At 42.8% G+C, this 26,495-nt stretch overlaps 1 protein-coding gene across 1 annotated transcript in view; it reads right to left on the minus strand.

Moving 5' to 3' along the window:
* LOC108875215 (membrane-associated guanylate kinase, WW and PDZ domain-containing protein 2) overlaps positions 1-26,495 on the minus strand; it is a 72,598-nt gene extending 46,103 nt beyond the window's left edge. The window contains 2 exon segments of the mRNA XM_051073444.1: positions 6,551-6,667; positions 25,479-26,495. Coding sequence (XP_050929401.1) covers positions 6,551-6,667; positions 25,479-25,776 — 415 coding nt within the window. The 5' untranslated portion in view covers positions 25,777-26,495.

The raw sequence follows: 26,495 nt of genomic DNA on the forward strand, positions 1-26,495 counted from the left end.
ATTCCCTTGCAGTGTCTTTCATCTGTGGAATAACATTAATCCAGTGTGCCAATCACACTGCAGGGAGCACAGAACCACATCAAAGCGTGTCAGCCAGCCCTTTAACAAGAGCAAGCCAGCAGGCAAATCACCCCCTTAAGGAGAGAGTCCCTGGGGGATGATGTATTTCTCTCTCTCTCTCTCCTCTCCCTCTCACACACACATATAGTGGCAAGCACACACAACCTCAACAGAGAAAGGCGTGTAACACTCCCATTATTCATTTATCAGCTCAGTCCATTAAATCTCGACACACAAACAGAATAATCGATGCAACAGTGCAAAAAACAAACACATTCTGTACGAACATGTACATTCATATGGTGCATATACTATGAATCTTCCACTGAAACGCACACACGAGAAATTAATTTTATCTTCATCATCTCATCCAACTCCACCATTATCATCATAACAAACACCCTCAAATAACTGTCATCACTCCTCTTCCTCCCCCTTTGCCTTTTAATCGTCAGTCACAGAACCAAATTATGGTCGAGGCCCACTCACGTCCATGTCACTAACCATAAAAATGACTCAATGGGTAATCTATAAACAGAATTCAACAATTGATAACTAAAACAAACGTGTTCCAACGACACAAATATCCAAAAGCTGAATGTATATTCTTGGTTCAATTTCAGGACAAATTTTTGGATGCAATAATCACATATTTTTCTTCAGCCAGTCAAATTAAAAATCAAACACAGATGGAGGTGGGAGAGTTTGGTAGCTCACCGCAGTGACAGCTTCCGTTGCTGAGGAAATCATCTCAGAGAAATGGACTGAATGTTCGTTTGAAGGTGCAGATTTTGTATTTATAGTGACATGAACTGGCCCAAAATCAGTGTCAAAAAGGGGGAACACGCATGAATAATCTTTAAACAAGTTAAATTTATTGTAAACAGAAGATAAAATAAAAATGATTATGTAAATCAGTAATGGATGTAGACTGTTGAAGAGCCATATGTGTTGGGGGCAAAACTACCACAAAACCTTAACAAAACTGGTGTAGGTGTGAAAGAGAAGAGAGAGGTTAGAGGCCAACCCACTCAAACAGGCTGAAGCTCAGTTTATTCAGGTGTATGCCATTTACTGATGTCCTTCCCTTCTCTGTCCCATGGTTTCTGAGCCAGGAAGCTAAAACCAACCATACAAGGTGCAGGCAGAGATGGAGGGGCATCTGACTGCATTATCAATAGCATAATGAATTGAAATACAACTTTGTTACAGCACTACATTAGGCAGCCATGTCGCCTGAAACAAAATGTCAAAAAGTGTGTATGTAGAGAAAACTACAGTATGACGCCTCAGCTGGCAGACATACTTTTACCAGTCGTACTACAGTTACTTTGTTTTGACTGAGCTCTGACTGCTTTTATATTTTTCACAAAATCAATGAAGAAAAAAGTTACAATGGTGTACAACAATACTGAAACTCCTTTTTAGAGCTCCTCACACAGCAGCATCATTTTCTTCAGTTCCTTAAAGGGGCTATTTGTTTTCTCTGCTGCCACCAGGAGCGGGTGATGGAGATGGTCGCTTGCCAAGAGCTTCAGTCACCATTTCGCTTGCAAAACAAGAGGTTATAGGTTAAAGTATGCCCTCTGAGCAGCACTACTTATTTAGGGAAGAATGGAGTTGGAAGGGAACAATGAGCTGCTATCAGAAAGTGACAAAATGGGCCGGCTGGGCCGGGGCTAGCTGGTTAGCATGCTAACTTCAATAGAAGAAAAAAAAAAGAGATAGAAATAGAAGAAAAAGAGTCAAAATTATTGTCACTTTCCACCGCTGGAGACAGCGCTTGGCGATTAAAGGAATGGAGATTGATGCTGAACTCACAACATTTCTTACAGAGTGGTGAGTAAATAGCTGTTAATGCTAATGTTGTCTATGTAGTAACAGCAAAAACTTACAACAAGCTCCTTTAACAACAAATACATTCACTACACAAATCTCTGCATATTCAAAACTGATTCACTCGCATTTCATACGTTCCATATGTCAACACATAAAACAACACTTGTTAAGTTACAAATACTGTCTGTAGTCTGTAGTTATCACAGTCACAAACTGCTGACTGTAGACTGACCAGTCGCAGCAGACTCTAGATGAAAATCTTTCTAGGTGTAAAGGGACTTTAATTCTCTTCACCATCAATAAAAAGTCATTTTGTGGAGGATGGACCCAGCAGGAAATTGAGTTTTTAAACTATACATCTGGCAGGAAAAGAGACTGTCTGCTAGAAAATGATGAAGGTCATAGAGTGATACTGATAAAAACGTGGCAAAGTGAAGTACACGTGAACCTGTCACCTACATATAGTATTTTAAGTGTATATATTATTAGTTGTTACTGTAAACTTCAACATTTTTGCCATGTTGGAGTATTGAATTTTTCTTGTTTCTATCACTTCACTCAGTGTAACATTTCTTACATGTACAGTATGTGCACCATTCGTACCACCACCACCATTTGTAATGTGAAGAGGATTGAATATAACAGCCTATACCTCTTAAATATCAAGACACCTCTTAAATATCAAGACATCCACATACAGTACAGTATGTGAACCTACCTGTTGAGTGAGTTTTCATTTTTATTGTGTTTTTGTTGGAAATCAATCACTTTATGTGCTTTATGTGTAACATGTTTACAGCATTCTGGTAGTTTTTGATCATTTGGGGCCCAAAATGAGCTGTTGTGCTGAGCTGCTTGGTGCTGCAGAGAGCTGTATGAAGAATGTTGTACAGGAACTTGGCGCTGAGAAATGCTTGTTAGCAGCTGCATAAATTCTGAATTAACAGGACTGTGCATTAAAATCTCCTGCATGCATCAGGGTTAAGAGGTGTCATTTTCTACAAATTTCCTGACATCATCATGATAGTCATCTTCATTACTGCCAGCACCATCAGCAGCGTCCGTCAGCTCTATCTCCATCACTAGCCTAAACACCTTGGCCATGTTCCTCATCAACATCTTTATCGTCTCCTCCTCTGCAGTCTCCAGAGGAGGATTCCCTGTCGGAGGCTGCGAGGCTGTGGGGCAGCATGCGTCCAGAGTAGTGGATGTGAAGTGACAGAAGCTGCATGTATTTATAGGCTATCTGAGTAGAGAAACGTGCTGCTCACTGTTGAATCTATTTATAGAGCCTTTTACTGATGCCTCTGAGTAGAGTGGAGGAAAGGAGATGGTTCTCTGGGGAATGACTTACGAGGTTCCCTCATATCTCCCTCTACCCCCATTCAGTGCACGTTCGCCCTTCTACTCCCCACGTCTCTGCTCAGCTCATCCCTCCGTCCTCCTCCCATTCCCCTTGCATCAAGTCTTGCCTTCTCAGTTTCCATCCTCTGTCCACTCTCTTCATCCCTCCCCCAGCTTCCCCCCCGCTGATCTCCTCCCCTTCATCATCTCTCCTCCTGTCTTCTCCCCTTTTTCCATCTTCTCACAGCAGCTCTTTGCTCATGTCCACATCTATCATTTCTCTGTTTACTGTACCTCCACCTTTCTGCTTCTCCCTATATATTTTTCCAGATTTTCTCACTCCTTTAGCCCCATTTCACTGCCTTACACTCTCAGCTCCACTCATGTCAAAAATCCACTTATACTGGTCGTATGCAGCAAGTAGATCCATCTAAAACTTTTCTCTAGACTGCTCAACAGCAGGTGCTCTGGCAGAGGTTCAGACTCATTTTCTGAAGTGGTCAAGTGATCCCTGTAAATGAAGCGAAATGGTGCCAAAAATTTCTAATCTCAAAAGCTTGAGAAGTTAGTTGGACTATCAGACAGTGACAGTCTCATCAAATGGTAAACTGTGATGACTATCTGAAGTTTTATTCCCACCTCATCCCTCCCAAATTCTCGTTCTCTGCCTTTTGGTTTTCTTCTGCTCAACACTTTTTGCAACTATTGATTCACTCTTGTACAATCTGGGTTATCTTTTTTATTTTTTTTATTAGTCTGCAATGAGTGTTAGTCCCTATTCTAGTAAAAACGTGTGCGTGTGTATATGCATGTTCTGAAAGTGACAGTCCCACCAGTGTTTGGCGTGTGTGTTCGGTGAAGTGCGAACGCATGTGGAAAACAAACCTGCAATAAATAAATATTCACATGCAAACATGACTGCACACCACACAGACACGCACAGCAGGCAGCCTGGAGGCAACAATACAACATGTGAATAAAGTTATTAATATCAGGCAGACATTCAATTATAATTATAATTTGTATTTTTTGGGGGTGGGGGTGGGGGTGGAGGGGCAGTCCTTGAGCTGCATGATGTAACAGGATGCAGGAGTTGATGTCAGCATGTAAGCCTTCTAGCTGTATGAACACACACACAGACACACACACACACACTCTCAAGCACTTCCTCCCACATCCTTCAGTGTGACAGCATGTTGTGATGCAGAGTGGCGTCTGCTTGTCAAGCTGACAGACTCGCACTGACAGCATGGTCAGACTGCTGCAGACACGGGAGAAAAACACTGATTTTATAACGCTCCAAACCACAACAACAAACAGCCTGCCGGGCAAAAGCAGCACAGCGCTCAGGGCCATCATCCCTGTTTTTTTAGCCGTCTGATGCTGTGTCACTCTGATGGTTGAGCAGCGCCTGCTTCCATAGATCTCAAACTGCCAGGGAGTCATGAAGTGAATGTGTATGAAACACCCTCATGTGCAGTACAGATGACCTGCTGACCAAAGACAAATTAAATCATGTCGGTGAGATTAAGGCAAATACGGGGGAAACGCCGTAATATCGCAAGTGTATTTAAATGAAATTCAAATACTCAGCGTATGATTCAAAGCTGCCGTGCAGGAGGTCTATGAATTTCTATAATCTTCATTACACAGCATCAGCTTTGTTAAGTGATAGGCAGTTAATTATGGGGATGTCATTACCACTCACACATCACACAGAATAACTGTCTTTCCATTCTCATAAAGGCCTGGAAGGCAGCTATAATTGAAAAGTGGTGACAAAACTATGGTTCAGGCTACCAGAAGGGGCCTGTGCCGTCCTTCGGCCTCGACAGGGCTGAAGTGTGCAAGGACCTGCAGTGCTGAACCTCAGCCAGTCCCCATCACCTCAGCCGTCACCCTGTCAGTCCGCGTTCGCTGCACTATTACACAGCCAACAGGCTGAGAAAGGTAGAAAAAGGAGAGGCAGGGGGAAGGAGAAGTAGGGTGGGCCATCTGGAGTTAAAATTGAGAGGGAGAGAAAATGTGATAGAGTGAGGTGGTGACCAAAAGAAATCAAAGAGGCAGAGAAGGAGGGAGAGGCAGGGGGAACATGAGGGAGAGTAGAGAGTGAAAGCAAAGAGATGAAGTCGACAGAAGACAGGGAGGGAGGGAGGGAGGAGAGGAAAAAGAGGGAGTGAGAGGCTCAGGAACTGTGCAGCTGTGGGAGCGTATTAAACAATCACTTCTGTGTCAGCGGCTCAACACACCGGCAGAGGACATCTAGTATAGTAGAAGTGCTCAGCCAACACAAAAACAACCGTCACTGACGTCAAACCGTAGCTTTGTTATCGCGTGGTTCTGAACCAGGGTCTGAGGGCCGCTTAATTCAACCCAGCCACCTTTACTTGCAAAAACACCCAGACAGCATGACTGAGGTTATTAACAGAGGATACTGAAACATGTCAGACAAGTACAAAGCCCTTCAACAAACATTAAATCAAAGTGCACTTATCCACACGCTGCATGAAAGGAAAAACATGTGTAGTCTGCAGAGTCGAGCATCAGAATGGCTTCAGTCTCCAGAGAAGCTGATTCACGAGCTGCTCGGTGTATTGACAGCAGGCGGAGCTGCTGGGGACGACATCCCCTCAATGTCAATCACGGCAATGACATCGTCCCCCAACAGGCAACGGGCAAACGCACTGATAGCGCAATGTAAGCACAGACATGTACATCCACATACAACCCACGGGCATGAAGTTTCTGAGGATTTGTGTGTCCGGTATGTGCCGTTTCACACATACAGATCTTCCCCTTATGTAGCCAGTAGAGTGACGTGTTATTATCTTTGTATATCTGTGTGTGTGTTGTGCATGTCAAGCGTGTGCTGAAGGGGGTAGGGCGTCACAGCAATGGAAGCCTCGAGACAAGAGGGTGGTTGCCGTGGAAACCTCAGCCTGAGAGCTCAGCAGCCGGACGGAAAAGAAGGAGCGATAGACGATAGATGAGAGAGAGAGAGAGAGAGAGAGAGAGGGAGAGAAAAGAGAGAGAAAGAGAGTGTGTGTGATGAAAAAATACGAGGGCAACATCCTGGGGGCAAGGAGGGAAAACTAAAACAGAAGAGGAGAAGGAAACGGAGCTGGAGGAGGGGGAGGAGGAGGGAAGGGAAAGTGGTATCTAAGAAAGAGGAAAAGACAATGAACAAGATAATTACAGACGTACAGAGAAGCAGAGGAGAGGAGGAGCAAAAGAGAGGCATGAAAGAGAGATGGAGGCCAGAAGGAGGGGAGAGGGGAGGGACAGAGGGAGGCCGATGTGGACTCACAGGGAACAGTGCGGAGGTAGAGGTTGTCTCTGATGATCTGCTGGTGGTCGTGGTCCACTGAGCCCTTGGAGAAACGCAGGTTCAGGTAGTGCCGCAAATCCTTGTCAACCACTCCCCCTAAACACAAACACAGTAGGACAGAGGTTACAGCCTGCTTTCATTTTGATGAAGTGATCTCACTGGCCTTCTGTTCCAAGATACTGTATATTTTGTCCCACATCAGTCATGATGAATGAAGCAACAACCGGAAGGATTTCATTCCCCTGGAAGAACAAGCTGCAGTCTGCACGGCAACACAAGCTGTATAAAATCATGCAGAAAGAATCAAGAATATTTCATTTTGATGCAGCTATAGAAAATTTCCTTTGTCCTGAGTTTAAATGTTTTTCTCAGTGCAAACTTTACATAGCTTCAAAGAACTGAAACAAGCTTATGCAGGGTGTATCGTCACTATCAGACAGTGAAGAGTACGAGTGAAGAAGACAACCTTATGGAACAGTAAAATAAGAACTGTATGTTACAGGCATTTAAGAAAAAAAAGGATTTTGTGCTTTAACATGAAGTCAAAATGGCGTAATCAGGTTGAAACCTCGCATTAATTTTCATGCCAAAGGAAAAACAGCAAAGGCGACTACACACGCTGACGTTAACACACACACGCACACACAGATCATGGTAATTGTGTAAACCAGTGATCCCCTTGAGGCCAAATATGCGGTGTCAGCAGGTTGGGTGACAAAGGCCTTACAGAGGACAGAGGCTCACACCACCTTGTCTCTGCTGATTATTTGCTGTACAAGCCGTCTTTCTTCTAATAAAGTCACTGAACTGAAGCGCAGTAAAATAAGTGGCAAATGTGACGCAAAAAACTAAGAGCAGGCCAACATATCTGTGCTGCACACACACTGTATGATAATGTCCATGAATAGTTTCTCCTCCCTTCATCTCAAACCAAAGAAGCCCAGGAGGATGAGAGGAGGAGAACTTATTCTCCACACAACATTCAGTATGCAAGACTATCACATCCAACAGCAGGAGGGATGAGGTTACATGCCATGCATTTACAAATGACAAACATGTCTCCTCACTCATGCATACTCTAGTGACCTCCTGCTAAACTAACTGGACAGCATTCGGCCTACCAGATGAGATTAATGCAGCACCTACCCGTCAAAGAGAACATACAGCATACCGACACAGGAAATTCTTTACATGGGCTCCCGCTGTACAGACTGTGCAGACACATGCATGTATGTTGCTGACACAGGTGACTCTGTGGTTCTGCAGTAATGAATCCTTTTGGAATAACATCTTATGTAAACTGACACCATTTTACCAAGGCTGTGGAGCACTGTGAATTGCTTCACAAACAGCAAAGCAAGAGAATAGGAGAGGAAAGAAGAGGAGAGGAGAGGAGGGAGGAGAGGAGAGAAGAGAGAGCCAGAAAACAAAGGCAGATAGGATGAAATCTTGATTAACATTATTGGGACTGTCGCAGTTTTCAGATGGGTAAACACCACATCACTCAGCTCTGTATCCAGACACAGGCCATATCTCTCACATGCACAGACACCAATGCACACATATTTGTACATGCACACCAGCACACACAAAGACATGTTCAGAGAGAGATGGAGAGACAGACACAGTCAAGAGGAAAGCAGTGCAATCCAGGCACCTCATCAGTGGCTGCCCCAGATGTTGGTAAAAGCCAGTCCTTTCTCCACAGGTATACATCCACAGACAGCCTGTCCTCTCAGGCGTCCTCTAGCCTCGCAACCAACCACCGCGCATCCTCTGCTGCCTCGGTGAAACCTCACTGTCTCCCTCCTGCCTCTGCTTCTCAAACCGCTGCTCCAGCACGCACACACAGACACACACACAGACACACACACACACACACACAGAGCACAGCCGCGGCCAATTTTAATCCCAGAAAAAGAGACGAGGACAAAGGGGAAGGGAGATGGTGAGAGCCGCGGAGAGATGGAGAGAGACGACGACCGTCGGGAGAAAAGAGAGGAGAGGGAGATGTGCCAGTAGGAAGCCGAGGCTACAAACAACCTGCCCGCCGATTGGTCAGGCAGCTTCCACAGTCCTGCAGCAGCCCCTATCTGCTGCTGCTGTTACTGCACTGGAGTATTTGTGTGGTTTGTGTGTGTGTGTGTGTGTGTGCGCGAGAGAGAGAGAGAGAGAGAGAGAGAGAGAGAGAGAGAGAGAGAGACAGCATAGGAAATAAATGTTTATGTGTGTCAGAGCATTTGTAGATGTGTGTCTGTCTTACCGAGTGTGTATATGAGTATGTGAGTACATCCAGATGCTGCCTGACATTCCTCAAATACTATGTGTCTCGCCCACCAGATGCTCTCCCTGTTTGACCTTGTGTAAACGTCACCAACTAGAGAGAAATACTGTGAAACGCAGTTGCAGCAGCAGATGTCACGCTGAGGTTACACACACTCATTCGCACACGTAGGGCTGATGAGCTCACAGCTGCAGATGCCAGCGAAGACGCCGTGAGCGCCGTCTTGGGCAAGGTTTGGTCTAAATACGAGGAATAAACAAACACCAACATGATATGAGTACTTAGCTCAGGGCACAACTGAGTGTCAAGGAGGGGTATTTTTAAATATATTTAAAGCATATTTAAACAGGTTTATTGATGTAACCTTAGGGTTAAACTTGAACGTGTTTGGTGACTGGCTCCTCTGACAAAGCAGGAAAAATTCTGAAGAAGACAGTTTTATAGATTTCCAAAAATTGTAGCGCATCAAGGGGAAAAAGATGACAGGCGTGATCAATCACAAACTCATCAAGGCAAACCGTAATCAGTGCTGCTTCTGCTCAGTGAAGCAATACATTAGTCCATGCAGGTCACATAGTCTCCTGCCCATCAACTGACCGTCAACTGATCCAAAGAAAGAAAAGAAAAAGAAAAAACACCAATCATGTAATGACACTTCAACAAGGTGGCCTATTTAAGCTGTCAGCACCACATTCCTTCCACCAGCACATGACCTGCTGTTACTGGTGGAGCTGCTGGTGCGCTCTCTCTCTCTCTCCCCAGCAGCCTCCACCTTATTAATCAACACACTACGATGGCACAGCGGGTCTCTATGGACTTGTCTGTTGAATTTATATGTTCAATATATTGTAGTATGTGTCTGCTTGGTTACTGCTGGGTGAATTAACTGTTCCCCCGCCAAGTGTTTAGCATGCTGCTTGGATCCAAATATGGAGAGTTGAGTCTGTACAAGACAAACAACTGTGAAGCATTTGGGCAGTGAATGGTTCTGCATGACCAGAGTGAGCATTAGGCCACATCTGGTTAGTACATTTAACCTGGTGGAGCTTTTCATTTCCACAAGAAGCCAACGAGAAAACAGTCTAACAGAGAGAGATGTCTGGACAGGTAGTGGTGTACACAACATAATCGAATGCCTTTGTTGCTTAGCAACACAAAAGAAGCAGATTTGTTTACACAGCTGCTGATTTACCTAACACACCATCGCTACACAAGCGAGCAACACTGGTTCTTTGTTTCTTATTAAATCACTTCATCCTACATATCTACCCTAACTGATGTGAGTCTGCTCACTTGGGAGGCGACATGTAACAAATGATTGAACAATGATTTTAAGAGTGGTGTTGAAGGGTACTTTTGTCCCCCAGTGCAATGTGCGGCAGACAGGCTAGAGACATTCATATAAAACTTTACTGACAAGAACAACTCTGCTGTTTCAACACAGCAAAAATAAACAAATCCATCCTTTACAATAGCTGCTCATGATGTTTTAAAATTTGAAAGCTGGCAGTAAGTCTGAAGAGTCAGCTAAATATTTTTACACCACAAGTATGGAGTATGTTCATTTTTTTACCACTGAGTCAAAACACTGCATTATGAAGATATACTCTGTAGCTGGGACATGTTAGTAAGTAAATCTAAGGCCTAGGTTGACTAGTTACACTGCTCAACTTTACATACAATTGATACAAGTGATATCTTTATCTTAACTGTAATGAAACGTTTGTGTAGGTTCAGCTGCAGGCCTCAGTAGTGTAAACACCAGAACAACCAGACCTGATGCCCACAGGCTTGTTCTGGTGTTTACAAGCCTTCAGTAAAGATCCTACAGTTGATTTCATTAATGACTGTTAACAACATCAAGCAGATCTGACATGAACTCCATCACTGTTACTTACTGCTGCTTTGGTTTTCAGACTCTCTCTGAGCAGCCAGACCAGCAGGGCCTCCACACCCACACAGGAATTGGATTTTCTCCTCCTCATTTAACAAGGAGAAATTTAGGATTAACTTCCCTTTCAAATGCATTTTTCACATAATTAAGGTTTTCTAAATATGAAGGAGTGTGCAGCTGGTTTGACGTTACACACAGCAACCAAATATTCAGAGGAGAGTTCCTTCAATTAGGACCTTATTTCGATTTTAGAGACTTTAAAGTTTTGATTTGCTGGATTTTCATGTTTCATTTGAGCTGTAGATTTAGAATGAGTTGAAGCATTTTTTCTTAAATCTTTTCCAGTGCGAAATATCTGAATAACTCAAGTGTACCTTTAAATTAATCAATGTAGATTTTCAACAGGTGTTGAACAGATATTTAAGGTTGTATTAACCTGATTACAGCTTAATGTGCAGTCATTCTCTAATCAAAATTAATCTGACCAGCAAAAATACACATATGCAATATGCAAACTTACCTTAACAGATATAATTCACCAACCAAATCTAATAAATCTAACCTTAAACCTAAACTTCAAACCAAATACAAACTAATGCCTTTGAAACTGAAGACCAAAGATCCTCCTATGCTTTCTTTCCACGTTTAAACATTAAATACCTTTGCAGGATGTTGTTCATCTTTCCATCTCTGCAGACGTTTTTAAGAGTGAAACTGCAGCACAAGAACATTAAAACTGCAATATAGCAGGCCTGATAATGATACTTTTCTCTAGTAGGAAGCTAACTGAATTGTTAATCCTGCCCTCAACACCCTCAGCAGGTCAAGGTTACACTCCAACACCTGTCACTTATCTTGATAAGCCGTCTTCCTCGAAACAGCGTCCAGCCTGAGGCTGAGCTGAGCAGCATGCAAAAGAAATTCTTCAATCAAAACAACAACGCAGAGCTCATCTGCCATAAATCTCTGCTGTTCATACTAGTTTTATTTCTTCCTTTCCCACTGTTTGCCTGTTACTTTTATTCCATTCAACATAGGTAGGCATGATGTTTCATTGTGGACTCACACACCTGTACACTACCTTACTTGATATTTAGATTTATATTTGGCCTGTGTCTTAACCTCCCTGGTAGTGTTCAGCTTTATCTCCTGTTTTTCCTCACATCTTTATATTTTTATGTTGCTAATTATGGTTTGCTTATTTGGATTTTTGTTTGTTTGATGTCATCAGCGCATTTCTGTAAAGTTGAGTTTAATGCCTGGATTCAAGGCTAGTGTCCTTTGAGATATTAAAGTTCGAGGCTAAAATGTTTGGAACTGTAACTAATAATTATTTCCATTATCAATTAATCTGCCAATTGGATTTTGTGTTAATCAATTAATCACACAGTCTGTAAAATGTCAGAAATCAATGAAAATGCCAATAGTGCCTGAGCAAAAGTCTAAAACACAAAGATGTTCAGTTTGCAACTCCTCATATCTGAGAATCTACAACACAGTGAATGTTTGGTATTTTTGCTTGAACTGATTAATGATATAACTGACAAAATGGTAAATAATTTTCTGTTGATCAACTAATTGCCTAATCAGCTACTTGTTTAATGTCTAGAAGTTAACATTTTAGCCTCACTGTGTGACCAAAAACCAGCTGAACACTGGCCTACAGAAAATGGGCAGATACAACCTAAAAGCAAAAATCAATGCAAAAAAATCAATTGTTTAATTTAGTATAGTGGACATGTTACACACTCCACAAAACATACTCCTGAGTACTACTCTCCTCTTACAGGGACTGAGGGTCTGAAGACAGAGCACTGTTTGTATGTGCACTGACATGAAGCTTGAGAGGGGAGCAGATAGATGTAGAAACCAACAGGAGCCATTTCGTTTGATTTGGGAAGGCATAATTAGCTCTGACATGCCCACTCTCCCAGGAGACTGAGAGTAGCACAGTTGTGCCACATTGATTCTCTAAATCTTTCTCCTCATAAAGTTTAACTGCTCAACTCTGTAGTGCAAACAACCTTGCAGTCACGCTTTAGGAGACTCTTACAGTATATGCACACACGCTCACACATACATGAAATTAAATCCCATAATGACAAGAACAGAGGACAAATGGTGAGATATGAACATGGAGCAACGTAATCTGAAGTGGAGCAGACGCTCAGTACTTTTAATGTCAAAAACACACTTCATAGACAACTTTTCTGCACACAACCCCTGTCCCTCTCGCCTGACATACATCTAGACACGCTCTCCGTTGCCCTTACTAAAACACATATATGCCTGACATGCACCACAAGAAAAACACATACAGACAACTGATCGAATCCCAGCCACACAGACACACACAGGCTGCCATGCTGAGAAAACTGAGGGGCCGTCTGGTCAGTTAGAGGCTGAGATCTGAGACGATGGTCGGGGGCGTCTTCGGAGAGCTGAGGTGAAGTGGTGCTGTGCCCGAGTGGTTGTCATGGAGAACAAAACTCGGAGAGAGACTCAGTGATCGATAGCTCACTCGCACTCCTACAAGAGGTCACACAGGGTACAGAGGAGTACGAAACTGCAGGGCGGGAGTCAGCATATATACAGCTGTACCTCTGGAACCCAGGAGGAATATATCTCTGCCTGCTTTCTCATCCAAATTCAAGGAGCTCAAGCTATTGAGCATCATAAGACAACATCTCCCATCTTCTTCATCTTCAGCAAATACCACCAGAGCCTCACATTGACTGACTGTTATCATAAACCCCATACTAAGTCAGCGTTTCTGTTTTTGCTCTGATCTGAGGAGTGAAACAGCAGGAAAACTGTTTATGTCAGACACAGGTGTCACTAATCACTGCATAGATACCATAACAGATCCATAATCAGTGTTATTAGTTGCACTTGTGATTTTCCTGCCATGACAAGACAAAATGTTTCCTGTGACAAATCTGATTCACATGAGAACGATTTAACACTGATCTGACACTATCAAGGTTTAGGTGAGCAGTATTCAGAGAGCTAAAGAACAAGATGGACTTTTGGCAGGAAATAAAAGAGAAAAGCTCGTCAATGAAGCACATATGTCAAATAAAGAACTTTTGTCTTTAGCGTCTAAAAACTCTGGCTTTTTGGGAGACTAATGCATAGAAAAGAAAAATACAGGTTGTTGATAAAGTTGTAGCATCACAGTCGAACAAAAGAAAGCGCTTACTGATGGTCAAGTGCTGTTTGTTTGTTTATGTTCCGAGAGCTAAAGTTACATTGAAAATTAACCTTCACTGATAAGAAGCTAACAGAGCATATAAAAACTTTAAAAAAAAAACACACACACAAATCAATTAACCGTACCTTGTTGATGTTTTCACCTGGTGATAAACATACTCTTTGATGCAAACCTAATTACTCCAAATCTCCGTGAACGTGGAGCCGTCACGTTTTTATTCCGTCAATTTCCTTTTTCACGCCTGACTTTCAAAATAAGGGAAAATAATATAAAAACCATAAAACAAAATAAGCACACAAACTTAACACCTATTAGTCATGAAATCAACCATATGTGGGAGTAATTTACAAATATGATTTAAATTATTATTATAATTGTACTTGTCTCTTCCTGTAGAAACATTGTCACCAGGCCTCAGTGCTTTTATTTGCGCTGTCATTTGTACTTTGCAGCTACTGTCATAGAATTGTTTCTACTTTTCTTTTCTTATATTTGATGCTTGTATGTATGTAGAGCCTTGTGGCACAAAAACACTCTGGATGAATTTCTTTAGACTGAACTTGCCTCTTTAGTCCCCTGTTTATTATTCTCTCCATTTCTCTCTACCTGCTCATCTCCACTGTTCTGCTTTTCCGTTCTGCTTTCTGGCCTTGACTCTATTTCTCTACTCGCTTCCTCCTTTGCCCCATCTGACATTTTAGTTTCCCGATTTCTCTCTCTTTGCCTCTTCATCCACCTCTCCAGTGGTCCAGTTAAGACTACCCTGATCTGACCTGGTCTGCTTTTTTGTGTTTTACACTACCAATTAGGCACAGGTAGTTTGAGCTAGCCCCAGAAGGCCTCTCTCTCTACCTCTCTTTTTCTGTGTGTGTGTGTGTGTGTGTGTGTGCGTGTGCGAATTAAACTGTAAATGTACTGATAGTTTCTACATGTGAAGGCCATTTAGCTGTGGATGAATTATCTGTTTCCAGTACTAATAGCATTATTACAGCAGGTGGCAGGGTCCATTATTAATAGTAAATGACAAAGACTCTCTCCTAAAGGTCTTAATATTGATCCCACTCTATCCTCAGACTGGTCTTAATGATGATGTTCCTCCATGTCTTTCTCTACAGCACCGTAATCAAGGCCAGACACACATTTACAACCTCTGAGTCATGAGACTTCAAGATTAAAGGAGGGAGGTTATAGGAATTGCCAGCCCTAATACTCCTCCCTACTGTCCTCCTCCTCCCACGGCAGGCAAATGAATTCCTCCCCTCACCTCATGTTGATGACATAAATACTGATGGACATGAGTTAGTGCATATTTGTGTGAGTGTGTGAGTTAGTGAGTGTGAGTCCCGTATTTTAAATGTGGCTCGTATGGAGACATTTGTCACTCCTGATTGCGCTCTCCAGTTCAAGCAGCGCTCCTCAGTCAGACTCCATCAGGAACAACAAGCAGGATGCATCTTAATGAGAATTAAAGCAACACACCGAACAAGAGACATGAGGAGGAGAGGAGGGTGGAGAAAGAGTGCAAAGGCCCTCAAACACTTCATGCTCTTGTCTGCAGCAGTGGGTAGTTGAGTAACAATAATGGGGAGAAAAGAGAGAGGAGGAGAGAGATATGAAGGAGCCTTGGAAGCAAAAGAGAATAATAAGAAACTCACTGGTTTGGGGGGCGCAGTGGTCAATAACCTGAGGGGTTAAAACCAGCAGGGGTGTGTTCCCGGTCAATACAAAGAATTAATAACTGTGGCTGTGGCTGAGAGAAGGCCGCCCTCTGAGCATTGTAATGATTCTCCTCTCCAATGCTTCATTTGGCTGCTATGGTCTGATAGTCTAATAAAGCCTGTCTGTAGTGATTAAGGGGCCCTTCATGCTGCTAAATCCAAAGCAAAATGAATTGAATTCAGCTCAACTGTACTGACCTGACTGCTCCTTTCTTTTCTCCATTACAACATGTTAGGATGAACTAGATGAACAGGGATATTATACACACCCAGCACATAAAGTCAGTGAAAAGTGGCCATAAGTCACATCCTAACAAGTCAGGTGGAAAACTACTTACAAGCGCTTCACAAAGTAGGAATTTTTCTCTGACTCATCAACGCACTGGCTGTCGTTTCATTATGGCCGTCATCACATACGTTGCTTCAGATATTTCTATTATTATCAGAGAGGTGCAGACGTCAACACTAAAATTAACACACAGAAAAATAGCAGACTATACTGTATCAGTGTGGCTTGTTAAACTGTGTCACACAATTACTTGTTACATTGCTGCTAATTATCATCTGGATTTGGACAGGGAACGCCACTGTTTTCATCCAGTCTGTACTTAGCACACAGTTTTTAGAAGCAACAGCCAATCTTAGAAAATTAGAATTACTGCCTCGTGGTTGATGCCTCCGCCAACAAGTAAAGTTGCAGGAAATATGGTCACAATCTCTCCTTCTGTTCCTGAGTTATGGTGTTAAATAATGTCCAGGAAAGTGTTTTTGCAGAACATTATAATGTCACAATGAAGCTGACCTTTGACCTTTTACATATAAGATGTTATACATGTTACATTTTGTTATAGTTAGTGTATAAATTATTGAGTTATAGCCAAAAAATGTGTTTTTAAATCAGTTTATTATTGAGTCCAAGTGGATATTTGTGCCAGATGTAATGAAAATCCCTCTAGGCGTTCCTTATATATCACATTCACAAGACTAGGATGAATATGAGGTCACAGTGACCCTTGACACAAAAATCTAATCAGCTCAGTCTAAATATCTGCATGGCCAACTGTAGCTCGGCCATGCAGATATTTAGACTATATTAGTTTTATTGGCCAAGGACTGAGATATTTGTTTTCAAGATTTTAGCCTTCATCCTATTACAATTGAGATGAACAGAATTTTGCCTGTGGTGCGAACAACATTGGAAATTTAAATTCAAAAGCAATGTTTTTCTCCTAAAGTGTCCCTGCTTCAGTGAATACAATGCCAGCAATTTTCATTGGAATTCATTTCTAACAAAGAGACAGTTTCTGCTAACAATTAGTTCTTTGGATCATCAAGAATAACCGTAACACTGTTTCTGGAGAAGCAAGTTCCTGTTCCCCTTATTGTTCAGTGCTGTGAGCACTGCAAACAAATTTTAGTCACCTCCATTGTTTCAGGGTGAAGGCTGACATCTCAAAATTGAAAATGTGAATGTAATTAAATTTAGACAGCAATTTGCATGGACAGACACCACTGGACCGCTAACGTTTTTATCATTTAAGTGGAAAACACCATGTCTATAATTTAAAACCAAAACCAAATCAATATAAACAAACCTACAGGTCGGTCACTCTAGATATAATGTTGTATCTCCATCTCAAACAGTGCAGTTTCTTTAGCACAGCCATGCAACATAATGAGAAATTTAAACCTTTACTATGATAGAAAAGATTGTACAGTAAATAGCATCACTTCTGAAGCTCAGACTGAAGTGGACCATAAGCTTCCTGTGACAGAGGAGCAGCTGAGCACTGACTGATTAGACAGCTACTGTCCTCTACTGGCAGGAAGCATCAACTACAGTGATAAAATGATGCTGAATGCAAATGAAGCACTTAAACATATGAGCTGAGATTTCTTCCAGTGAGACAGGAAGATGCCTGCTGCTGCAGTGGAACGTGATTAGTACAGGTGTGATATTTAGGCTCATATTAGACAATCCAGCAATTAAATTCCACTCTTCCATGAAGCACTAAAGCACTCATTATATGAGGGACAATGAAGAGGTAATTTCAGGTCCATCATCCATTATCTCTTGATTCTGATGAGAAAACAATGGTTGGTATATAGATAAGGAGAAGAAGATGAATTAGAGGATTTTGAAACAGTTGAGGTGTGAATGTATAAGAAGGGATTTAACTAAATATCATGACAATATCCCTCATGTTTTGTGCATTCAGTGTATACAATTCTGTATATGAGTTGGCTCCAATCCAAGATATGCAGCTCAGGAATGATGGCGAGCCTCTTTAGAAAGTCAGAACATCGTTGGTAGCCCTCCACCGGTTTCAGTGCTGCAGCTGGAGCAGCTCCTGACGCCAGCTTTTATAATCCTTCTCATTCAGATCTGAGGCCCACAGCGAAGCTATCAGATTAGCGCTGCTGGCTAATCTACACTATGTCAATGAATGAAAACCATCCGCTGCCTTCTGTGCTGCAATGCCTGACTGAATAAGATATGATTCTGTGAAAGTGGGGGGTGGGGGGGATTCTTGTTTTAGCACAGACCTTGCTCCCTGTCACACTCCGAAAGTTAGCAACATACAGTGAATATCCTCATGTGTTATACTGTGAGTGTGTCTGTGTGTGTATGTATGTGTGTGCCAGCAGATGGAACACACATACAAGGCCACACACATAGAGACTGAATAACTCTCACTACATGTTGATGCAGCAGTCGTGATGAGCCAGATGTCCTGGTTGCCTCTATCTATGGTGGTGAGGGATGGTTGTGTTTCTCAGCTACAGCAGGCTCACTGAACCCTCCCACCTGCAGACTAAAAAGGGAATATATGGCCTGCTGTAGAGCCTTGGTAGTCGGAGGTGTATATACAAATAAACACAAATATACATAAGTATAGATGGTTTCTACACATATATTTACAGTTGAATGTAGAATGACAGAAGTGTGCCTGAATATAATCACACAGTGCCACAAGGTAGTTGCCAAAAAACATGGCAAGAGAATTTAAAAGGATTTGATTTATATAGAAAAATCAAATGTTGCAGGAACATGAACCACAAAAATTCAGATTTCACATTCAACAGACCTCGACCTTTGACCTTTGACCAACAAAATCTAATCAGCTCATCCTTGAGCTGCACCAAATGTGAAGAAATTCCCTTGAGGCAATACTGAGATACTGCGTTCAGTAGAATGGGATGGACAGACGGACAACCCTAGACCATAATGCCCCTGGCAGAGACTGTTGTTCTCTCTTATTGTTCCAACAGTAAATATAAGCATGCATACACTTGCATTCATTTTCTATTCCTTTCTCAGCATATTACACACACGCACACAAACACACACTCACAAACATCATGAATAATCATGTGTTTTATCTCAGCCAGATGAACTGCTTTTTGTGGCAGCATCCCACTTGTGCAAAATACTGCCAATACTTTCCAAAATACGTCCTCGAACACTGCGTTGAGTGGTCACATGGTCACATTGCCATGGTGATCCATCACTAAAAAGTCTGCTGTTATTCTGGAAAACTCAAAAGAAACCTGACTCACTTCCTCCGACTTTCTGAAAATGACAACTCTGTTGTTGAAGCCAAAATCTCCAGATCAAACACCTCGTGATCACAAAAAGGGCATCGAGACAAATCATCGAAAATAACGATTGTGTAAGATATAGCGCGTCATCATGGTTGGTAGAAACTCGGATCATGACCGGAGGATAGAGATGTCGATTCGTGCCCCGGTACAGTACACTGTGTGTGTGTGTGTGTGTGTGTGTGTGTGTGTGTGTGTGTGTGTGTGTGTCTGTGGTCTTTGTGGTGTGTAAATGACTCTATGACTGACAGCTCAAAATGACCCAAAGACAATCGTTGCACCCTGGTGGTGTACAGCTTTCATGGAAATATGAGCAAAGGCAATGGGGTCACCCAAGGAAAGTTGAGGTTGAAGTTGAAAAAAGATCATTTAAAGGATTTCTTTCTGCTCTTAAGCACAGTGGTGGGTAATTTTTAATCTCAAGACAACACAAGGCACAAATGCTTTGACAGTCATATCTTGCAAACACAAACACCACCTCTAAATACATTTCACAAACACATGCAGCAGCACAGCCCCAGATTGTCCCATGCAGTGTGTCCCTGGTGAGGAGAATTACATTGACCTAATTCACTTAACTGGACCAGTTAGATATTTGGTCATTGGCTGGCTGAGCTCGAGTTTGATCCTCTGAGCCGAGCTCCAGCAGCTTCTAGCCTCAATAAAATCATCCTCTGCCTCTGACAGAACTCATCTCTTGGTGAGTTATTAATACCAACAGAGCAGACAGGATGTTATGCACTGATTCTTCAAGCTTCTCATCAACAAAGCGACAAGAGAGCAGAAGAAGGTCGCCTTCTCTCCCTCTGCTCCATCTGTCCCTCCATACAGTACCCACATTAAGAGTACTGGCAGGACTTGGACAGCCGAGTCAGAAAAGTTGACAAGCTTTAGATTTCTCAGCATGCTGAAGCGGTGTGCATGCAATACTTAGTATTTCAAGAGTTTGGAGGGTGCTGTCTTTTTTAGCCTTTCCAAAACCAATAACACAAGAGAAAAGTGTAAGGAATTAATGAGGGGGGGACATGCAGCAAAGGGCCCAGGCTGGATTCAAACCCAGGCTGCTGCAGCCTTGATATGTGGTGTATGTGCTACCACGTGAGCTACCAAGGCATCCCTGCTTATGTCAGCGTAATGACACGCAGCTTTAGCCTTTAGGATTGTAGCATGTATGTAGTGACCAAGTGCATATGTAAAAACACAATTGTAGGACTTGCTTCCAGTCCACTGGAGGCAAAATGTCAACTGGAGACAAGAGCTCTCTGTGTTAGAATAAGCTCACCCTAACTCACTACCACTGACAAATTCTGCTAGCGTCTAGTCGTCATTTTAGCCAGCAACACTGGTCAGTCTTTGGCTTCAAATGGGAAGCCTGTTTTTATTTATTTCTGTGTGATCCTGAACGCGCGTTTAAAAAATGAATTTTAAATGTTAAATCTGTCACCACTACCACTGAAACCTGCATGGTGCACAAGAATGGAAAATTCGACAGGTGTAGCTACAGTTACTTGCATGTTTCTGACTCATTCCTGCATGCTGAACATTACCACAACACCAGGGAAAAACAAAACAAACAAAAGCAGAAAGAGAAACTCACCGCTCTACTGGCAATGGGAATTGAGTCAATCACCTGTTGTAGTGGGTTTACCCATGCTTAAAAACCCTACGCATACGCACTAATTTTGGTATGAGAACGATAACGGGAGGTGTCACGAAGCAGATCATAATCAAAGGGAAAGAGAGAGAATTACAGTTTGAGAGAGATTTTCATATTACAGCTAAACTGGCTCCAGTCCACTGCTGAATTCCTGGGTTTCATTGGTGATGGCGAGCTCCCTGGCCTGGCCTGTCCTATATAAGCTGTGGCCGAGAGCTGCTGCACAGTGTGACGGAGGCTGGTTGTGCTCCACTTAGATGTTAAAGGGCATGTTAACATTTTGAATTCATGTTGTTTTTCCTCTGAAGGCGCCGCATATTGTTCTCATAAACCTGAGTGGATGAAACATCCCGGGGTCTTCCTCCTCCACACTCCTCTCTGAGAGGCAAAAACACAATTTGGAAAGTAGAAAATTACATTTCAAACAGGCAATATCAGCAAGCAGTGACATGTTTGTGGCTTTAAGTCTGCATTTCTTATCCACAGCTAAGTACCTTCACGTAGGGAAAATAGCATTTCTGATATTCTCTTTATTGTTATGTAAATCAGAGCAACATTTGTTTGTGGATTGAGCCTGGGATGATGGCTCTAATGTAATCTGAATGAAAAAATAAAACTCCAAAAATAGCTGACATTAATATTATTTATATCACTGCATTTGCTCCACAGCTATTTATGACAAAAGATTAATGCCAATTAAGGCAACTACAAAGAGAGATGGGTTATTTAGAGGTGGATATATATTTCATTAAGTTATTTTTTTTATTAATTTAGCAACAAATGTGAATAAACAGGAAAACCTAAGTGATTAGCAGAACTGAAATGGACATCAACACTTAAATCTGTAGCTATTTTTCTCTATTAGAGAGAAAGGAAAGACAAAGAGGAAGCTATCACTATGATAACTTGTCAATTGTGCTTTGTCATTATGACAAGTTGGCACAACAAAGACACATCATCATTTCAGAAACAAGCACTTTAGAAAATCTATTTATTTTGATTTTTAAAATGAAGAATCCAGAGATAATCTGAAAAAAAAAATCAAACGAGAGCATTTTCTCTGTTTTCTCAAAATGTGTTTTCTCACACCTTCACCATACTCCTCTTCTCTTATTCTCTCTCTCTCAAACACACACACACACACACACGCGCGTACACACACACATTCACACTTCTCTCCTCTCCATACTGTTATAACACCTCTCGACTCACTTCTATAAATCTGCCTCACTGAGCTGAGCCGCCGTTTGCACCTCGCTCCTGCTTGGTGCTGATGAGGAGATGAACACAGACGAGAGATGTGTATCACGTAGTTACGTACAGATGGACGCAGCCAATAACTAACTTACAGGCCAGCATTTAAAAGAAAACCCATATGTTTTTTAAAAATTACAAATGCATTCTGAAATAGTCTTATCACTCAAGTTCAAAAACAATTATTTCAGTAAAGTGTGTTATTGATCACACTAATTGTGCAGGTGGGCATGTTCCAAAGCAGACATTTGACTTGTCACAATAGGAAAAGCACAAGTGTTACTACCAACAGTAACAATGGCTCTGTGCTACTCAAGTATCCTGGTAAGTCATGACAGTGTGACAGTGAGCCAACATGTACAGCACCAGGACCCTGGAACTGAAGCAGCTAAAGGGATTTCAGCCCATTATTCATTTCATTATTTCATTATTTCATCACCTGTGCTTTTTCTACTGTGACATGTCAAACTGTCTTCCATAAAAAATGAATCTAAGAGCTCCAGAAAATGTGTGAAAGCCTGATCATAACGGTTGTAAAGAATTACTTACTATATTGCTCCTTCCTTTCTTCCTGCTGCTGTCAGACTGTACAGCCAGCACTGTTCCCAACAACCCACCAGAATCTCCACAAACACCAGTGGACAGTATTATGTGCATTATTTCTTTTTTTTCCTCACCACTGCTTGACGTACGTGCAATACTACACTTCCTGTAAATACACTGATGATGTAAATATTTTTTTCTCTTAACTACAGATATTTATATCCAGCTGCTGCTGTAATGATGCAAATTTCCCCCCATGGGATTAATAAAGTTCATCTCCTCTTATCTTACATGAATGCAGAAATGTTGTTGTTTTGTTTTGATTCTCCAAGTTTGGTGTTAAGTTGTTGGACTGCCATTAGTCAAGATAAATTTACAGCACACCAATTTACATGACAGAGAAGTGAGATGCTTGCAGCATGTGCACGCGCGCGCACACACACACACACGAGGAGCAGGGGATTAAATAATTAAATCTTGAGACGCACACATGAACCACGTTTCTTTCCCAGCAATTCTACTATCACATTTCTCTGCAAAACAAAACAGGTGCTCCGTGACTGACTGGTTGGTTAATTGATTTAATAGCTAGTTACATAGCTCAACATGTCTGTGGACACTATTAGAAGGTGACTTGATACACAACTCACATCTGCGTGTTGTGACGTGCAAGAAAACTTGCCAACACGGGACTTGTGAAAACAATACCGTCTGTGTTCATGACTCAGTCTATAAACTGGCCCAGAAGTGGGTTGATAATGCAGCAGCACTGCAAATAAAACAAGTTACAGTAAAAGGTGGGTAACATTTCCATATTTACGAGGCAGCGTCCAGTCCTATCTATTTGGATATGTGCACATGTGCCTGTACGTGTGTCTCGAGTGTGTTTCCTAGATGAACCAGGTCAGGGCTGTGACCTCACTCTGGATGTCCATCAGGCCTCGCTGTCACTGCTGTACTCCCTCTGGGACAGAAGGAGGGAGCTTCTCCATTCTACCTGACTGAAAATAGCTTGTTAAAATGTGTAAGTGTGCGCATGTTCGCATGGGCAGTCAGACACAATCGTGCTCCCAGACAGGACATCGGTCTCTGATTTGGCCGTGTGTGTGTGTGTGGCCTCTGAGCTGAGTCGACCGGACTGCTTCTAGATGATTCCTCGGCGGGCCACGAATGTGTCAGCAGCTGTCTGCGAGCGCGCTACCATAAATACTCTCCACTGGATGGAAGTCAAATAGTAATATGACAGCCAAGAGAAGAGAAAGAGAGAGAGATAGAGAGAACAGAAAATATATAGAGAAGCGGACAACAAGCTGGGCACAAACAGCAGTGTGCTCAAGGACGTTCCTGGCAAAGACTACATTCAGCTGGAGAACAGTGTGAGGTGGGCAGTTCAATAAACAGATAGACTCATGTTTAAATGGATAAGAGAGGGAGGGAGAGAATAGACCTGTCTGAGATACATGCACATTAGCATTTAACCCCTTGCAAGATCGGACTCTTACTCTGTCAGCAGCTCTAACTCAATAATCAATCACATTGACGCAATCCATGGAAACACAGAGATTGACAGCGAGCAGAGGAGGCGAGGATGTGTGAAGACAAAATCCTCTGCAAGCAAACTCTGCAATGTCCAAAGATTTTTTAAAAACTGGTTTGATTTCTGGCTTTACTCATGTCCCAGAAACAAGCCACTGTAATGCTCATTTCATGGCTGAGAACGCAGCCCTCTCAGCAGCCACTTATTGGGACTTAAACTGAGCCTCAGAGGGTGTGATGATAACCATCTCCTCTGCTCTCTTCCTTCAATCCAATGTTCTGGTCTCACATAGACGCATGTCTGCCTTTACACTGGCTGACAGAAGCAGGTCACTCAGTCAACAGTGTTGCCATAAATCCACTGCTATGCTCAGAAACATTACAACAAGCCTCCAGCTCCAGAGTCCACAACAATTACACAACAACAACAACACTGCACCAGCTGACAATAGCAAAAACACTCAAAGGCTTCTCAAACCGTGACTGCATGAGACCTGCACAATTATTTTCCACTTCTGAACTCAAGAATATTTCGCAAACAAAACGTGTGTGTGTGTGCGCGTGTGTGTGTGTGAAATTAGGAAAGCATTGAGCTAAAGCGAAGCATGTTGACTACAGAGCTGATCAATATGAGAGCAGGCTCAACAGTAATCACTTTTATTTTCCATCAGTGCATAATTATAGTGTAATAACAGCAGCACACTCGGTGTGTTTCTGTCTGTCGCTCAGATCGTACAGCAAAAGAGAAAAACATTTGATCCACGGCGCAGGCCTGTTTGGTGAAACGAGCCCTGCGCTCGACCAAAAATAAGGAGAAAACCGCAGGCTGTGGCATCACGCCTAAACGGACACACCCCCTCCGGGCTGTGGCATCGAACCAGCGACACTCTGATAAACAAACGGCGGCTGTTCCCGGCTGCGATATAATCATTACAGTTACTGATCCTGGTGGACTGAACCCATCATTACGGCTCGTAATTACATTTCACCAGCAAACAGGCCCGAGCATCGGTTTGTGCTGTGTCCACCTAAACACACGGCTTCTCCGTGTAGTGCAGACTGACAGATGACTGCACAAATGACATCTTAATCAAACCAGCGACACAAGCAAACACCACACGCGTATACACACACTCCTCCCCGCCTCTTTAAGTCCGCGCGGCGGTGCGCTCCTGGCCCCTCTCGCCTCCAGAATTTATCTCACCTTGCTTGACACATTTGAAGCGGACCGGGTCTTTGCAGTGTTTAATCACGGCCAGCACGTCCCGGGTGGTGAGCCCGGCCACTGGCATGTCGTTGACCTCAAGCAGCAGCTCATCCTGGGCTAGTTTGCCGCTCTGGATCAGTCCCTTCCCCTGCTTTACCTCGCCGAAGTGGGGGAACTGGCCGTTCTCCGCGCCCCCCTTCAGCTCGAACCCCAGTTCCCCTTCCTTCCCCCGGGTTATCACGGCTTCGTGGACTTTGTTGGTCCAGTGGTTTTTCTTCTTCAGGCTCTTAGACATCGTTAGGGCGAGTTAATCTCCGCGGGCTAGCCCATACAAAAAGCCTCCCTACCGTCTCATCCCTGCCTTTGTGCGACCGGCTGCAGCTTCACGGCGCCCGTGGCTCCATCATCACCGGTGCACGCCAGGCGCAGTGTCCGCTCGGCGAGCCGCGCAGTCGGACAGAGGGCTGCAGTACAGCACGGCGGCGGCGGCGGGCGAAATAATTATTACTCTGTCAGACACACAGACGCAAGAGACAGATACTGGCGGATGACCCGGATGTGAAGCCTGAAGGAGGGGAGAGATGAATGGTTCTGGTTCGGCGTTAAAGGATGGAGAGGAGGGGAAATGACACAGGAGGCGCTTCACTCCCAACTACACTGCCAGGGGCGCTTCCTCAGGCTGACTGTGATCACACACAGGCGGTGACATGTAGGAGGAACAGCAGTTTACTCTACATTATACATAAACCTCAACCTATATACCTGCAACCATGTTTGAGCCTTTTGAAACAGAATCAAACAAATTTATAGCTGACTTTTTCACCATGTGGCCCTCAGTTTATGGCATCTGATTTGTTTGTTTGTTAATACTGCATGGCCCACTTATCCACATTATAAAGTGAAATGATATAGGAGCCCTTAAGGCAACACCTGCATTATTTTCTAATCTTTAGGACCCATCTACACTCATGTAGAGAGTAGAAATAAATAAGTAAATAAATCAGTTTTTATTTG

This window comes from Lates calcarifer, linkage group LG10 (assembly GCF_001640805.2).
Source record: "Lates calcarifer isolate ASB-BC8 linkage group LG10, TLL_Latcal_v3, whole genome shotgun sequence".
Taxonomy (NCBI): Eukaryota; Metazoa; Chordata; class Actinopteri; family Centropomidae; genus Lates; species Lates calcarifer.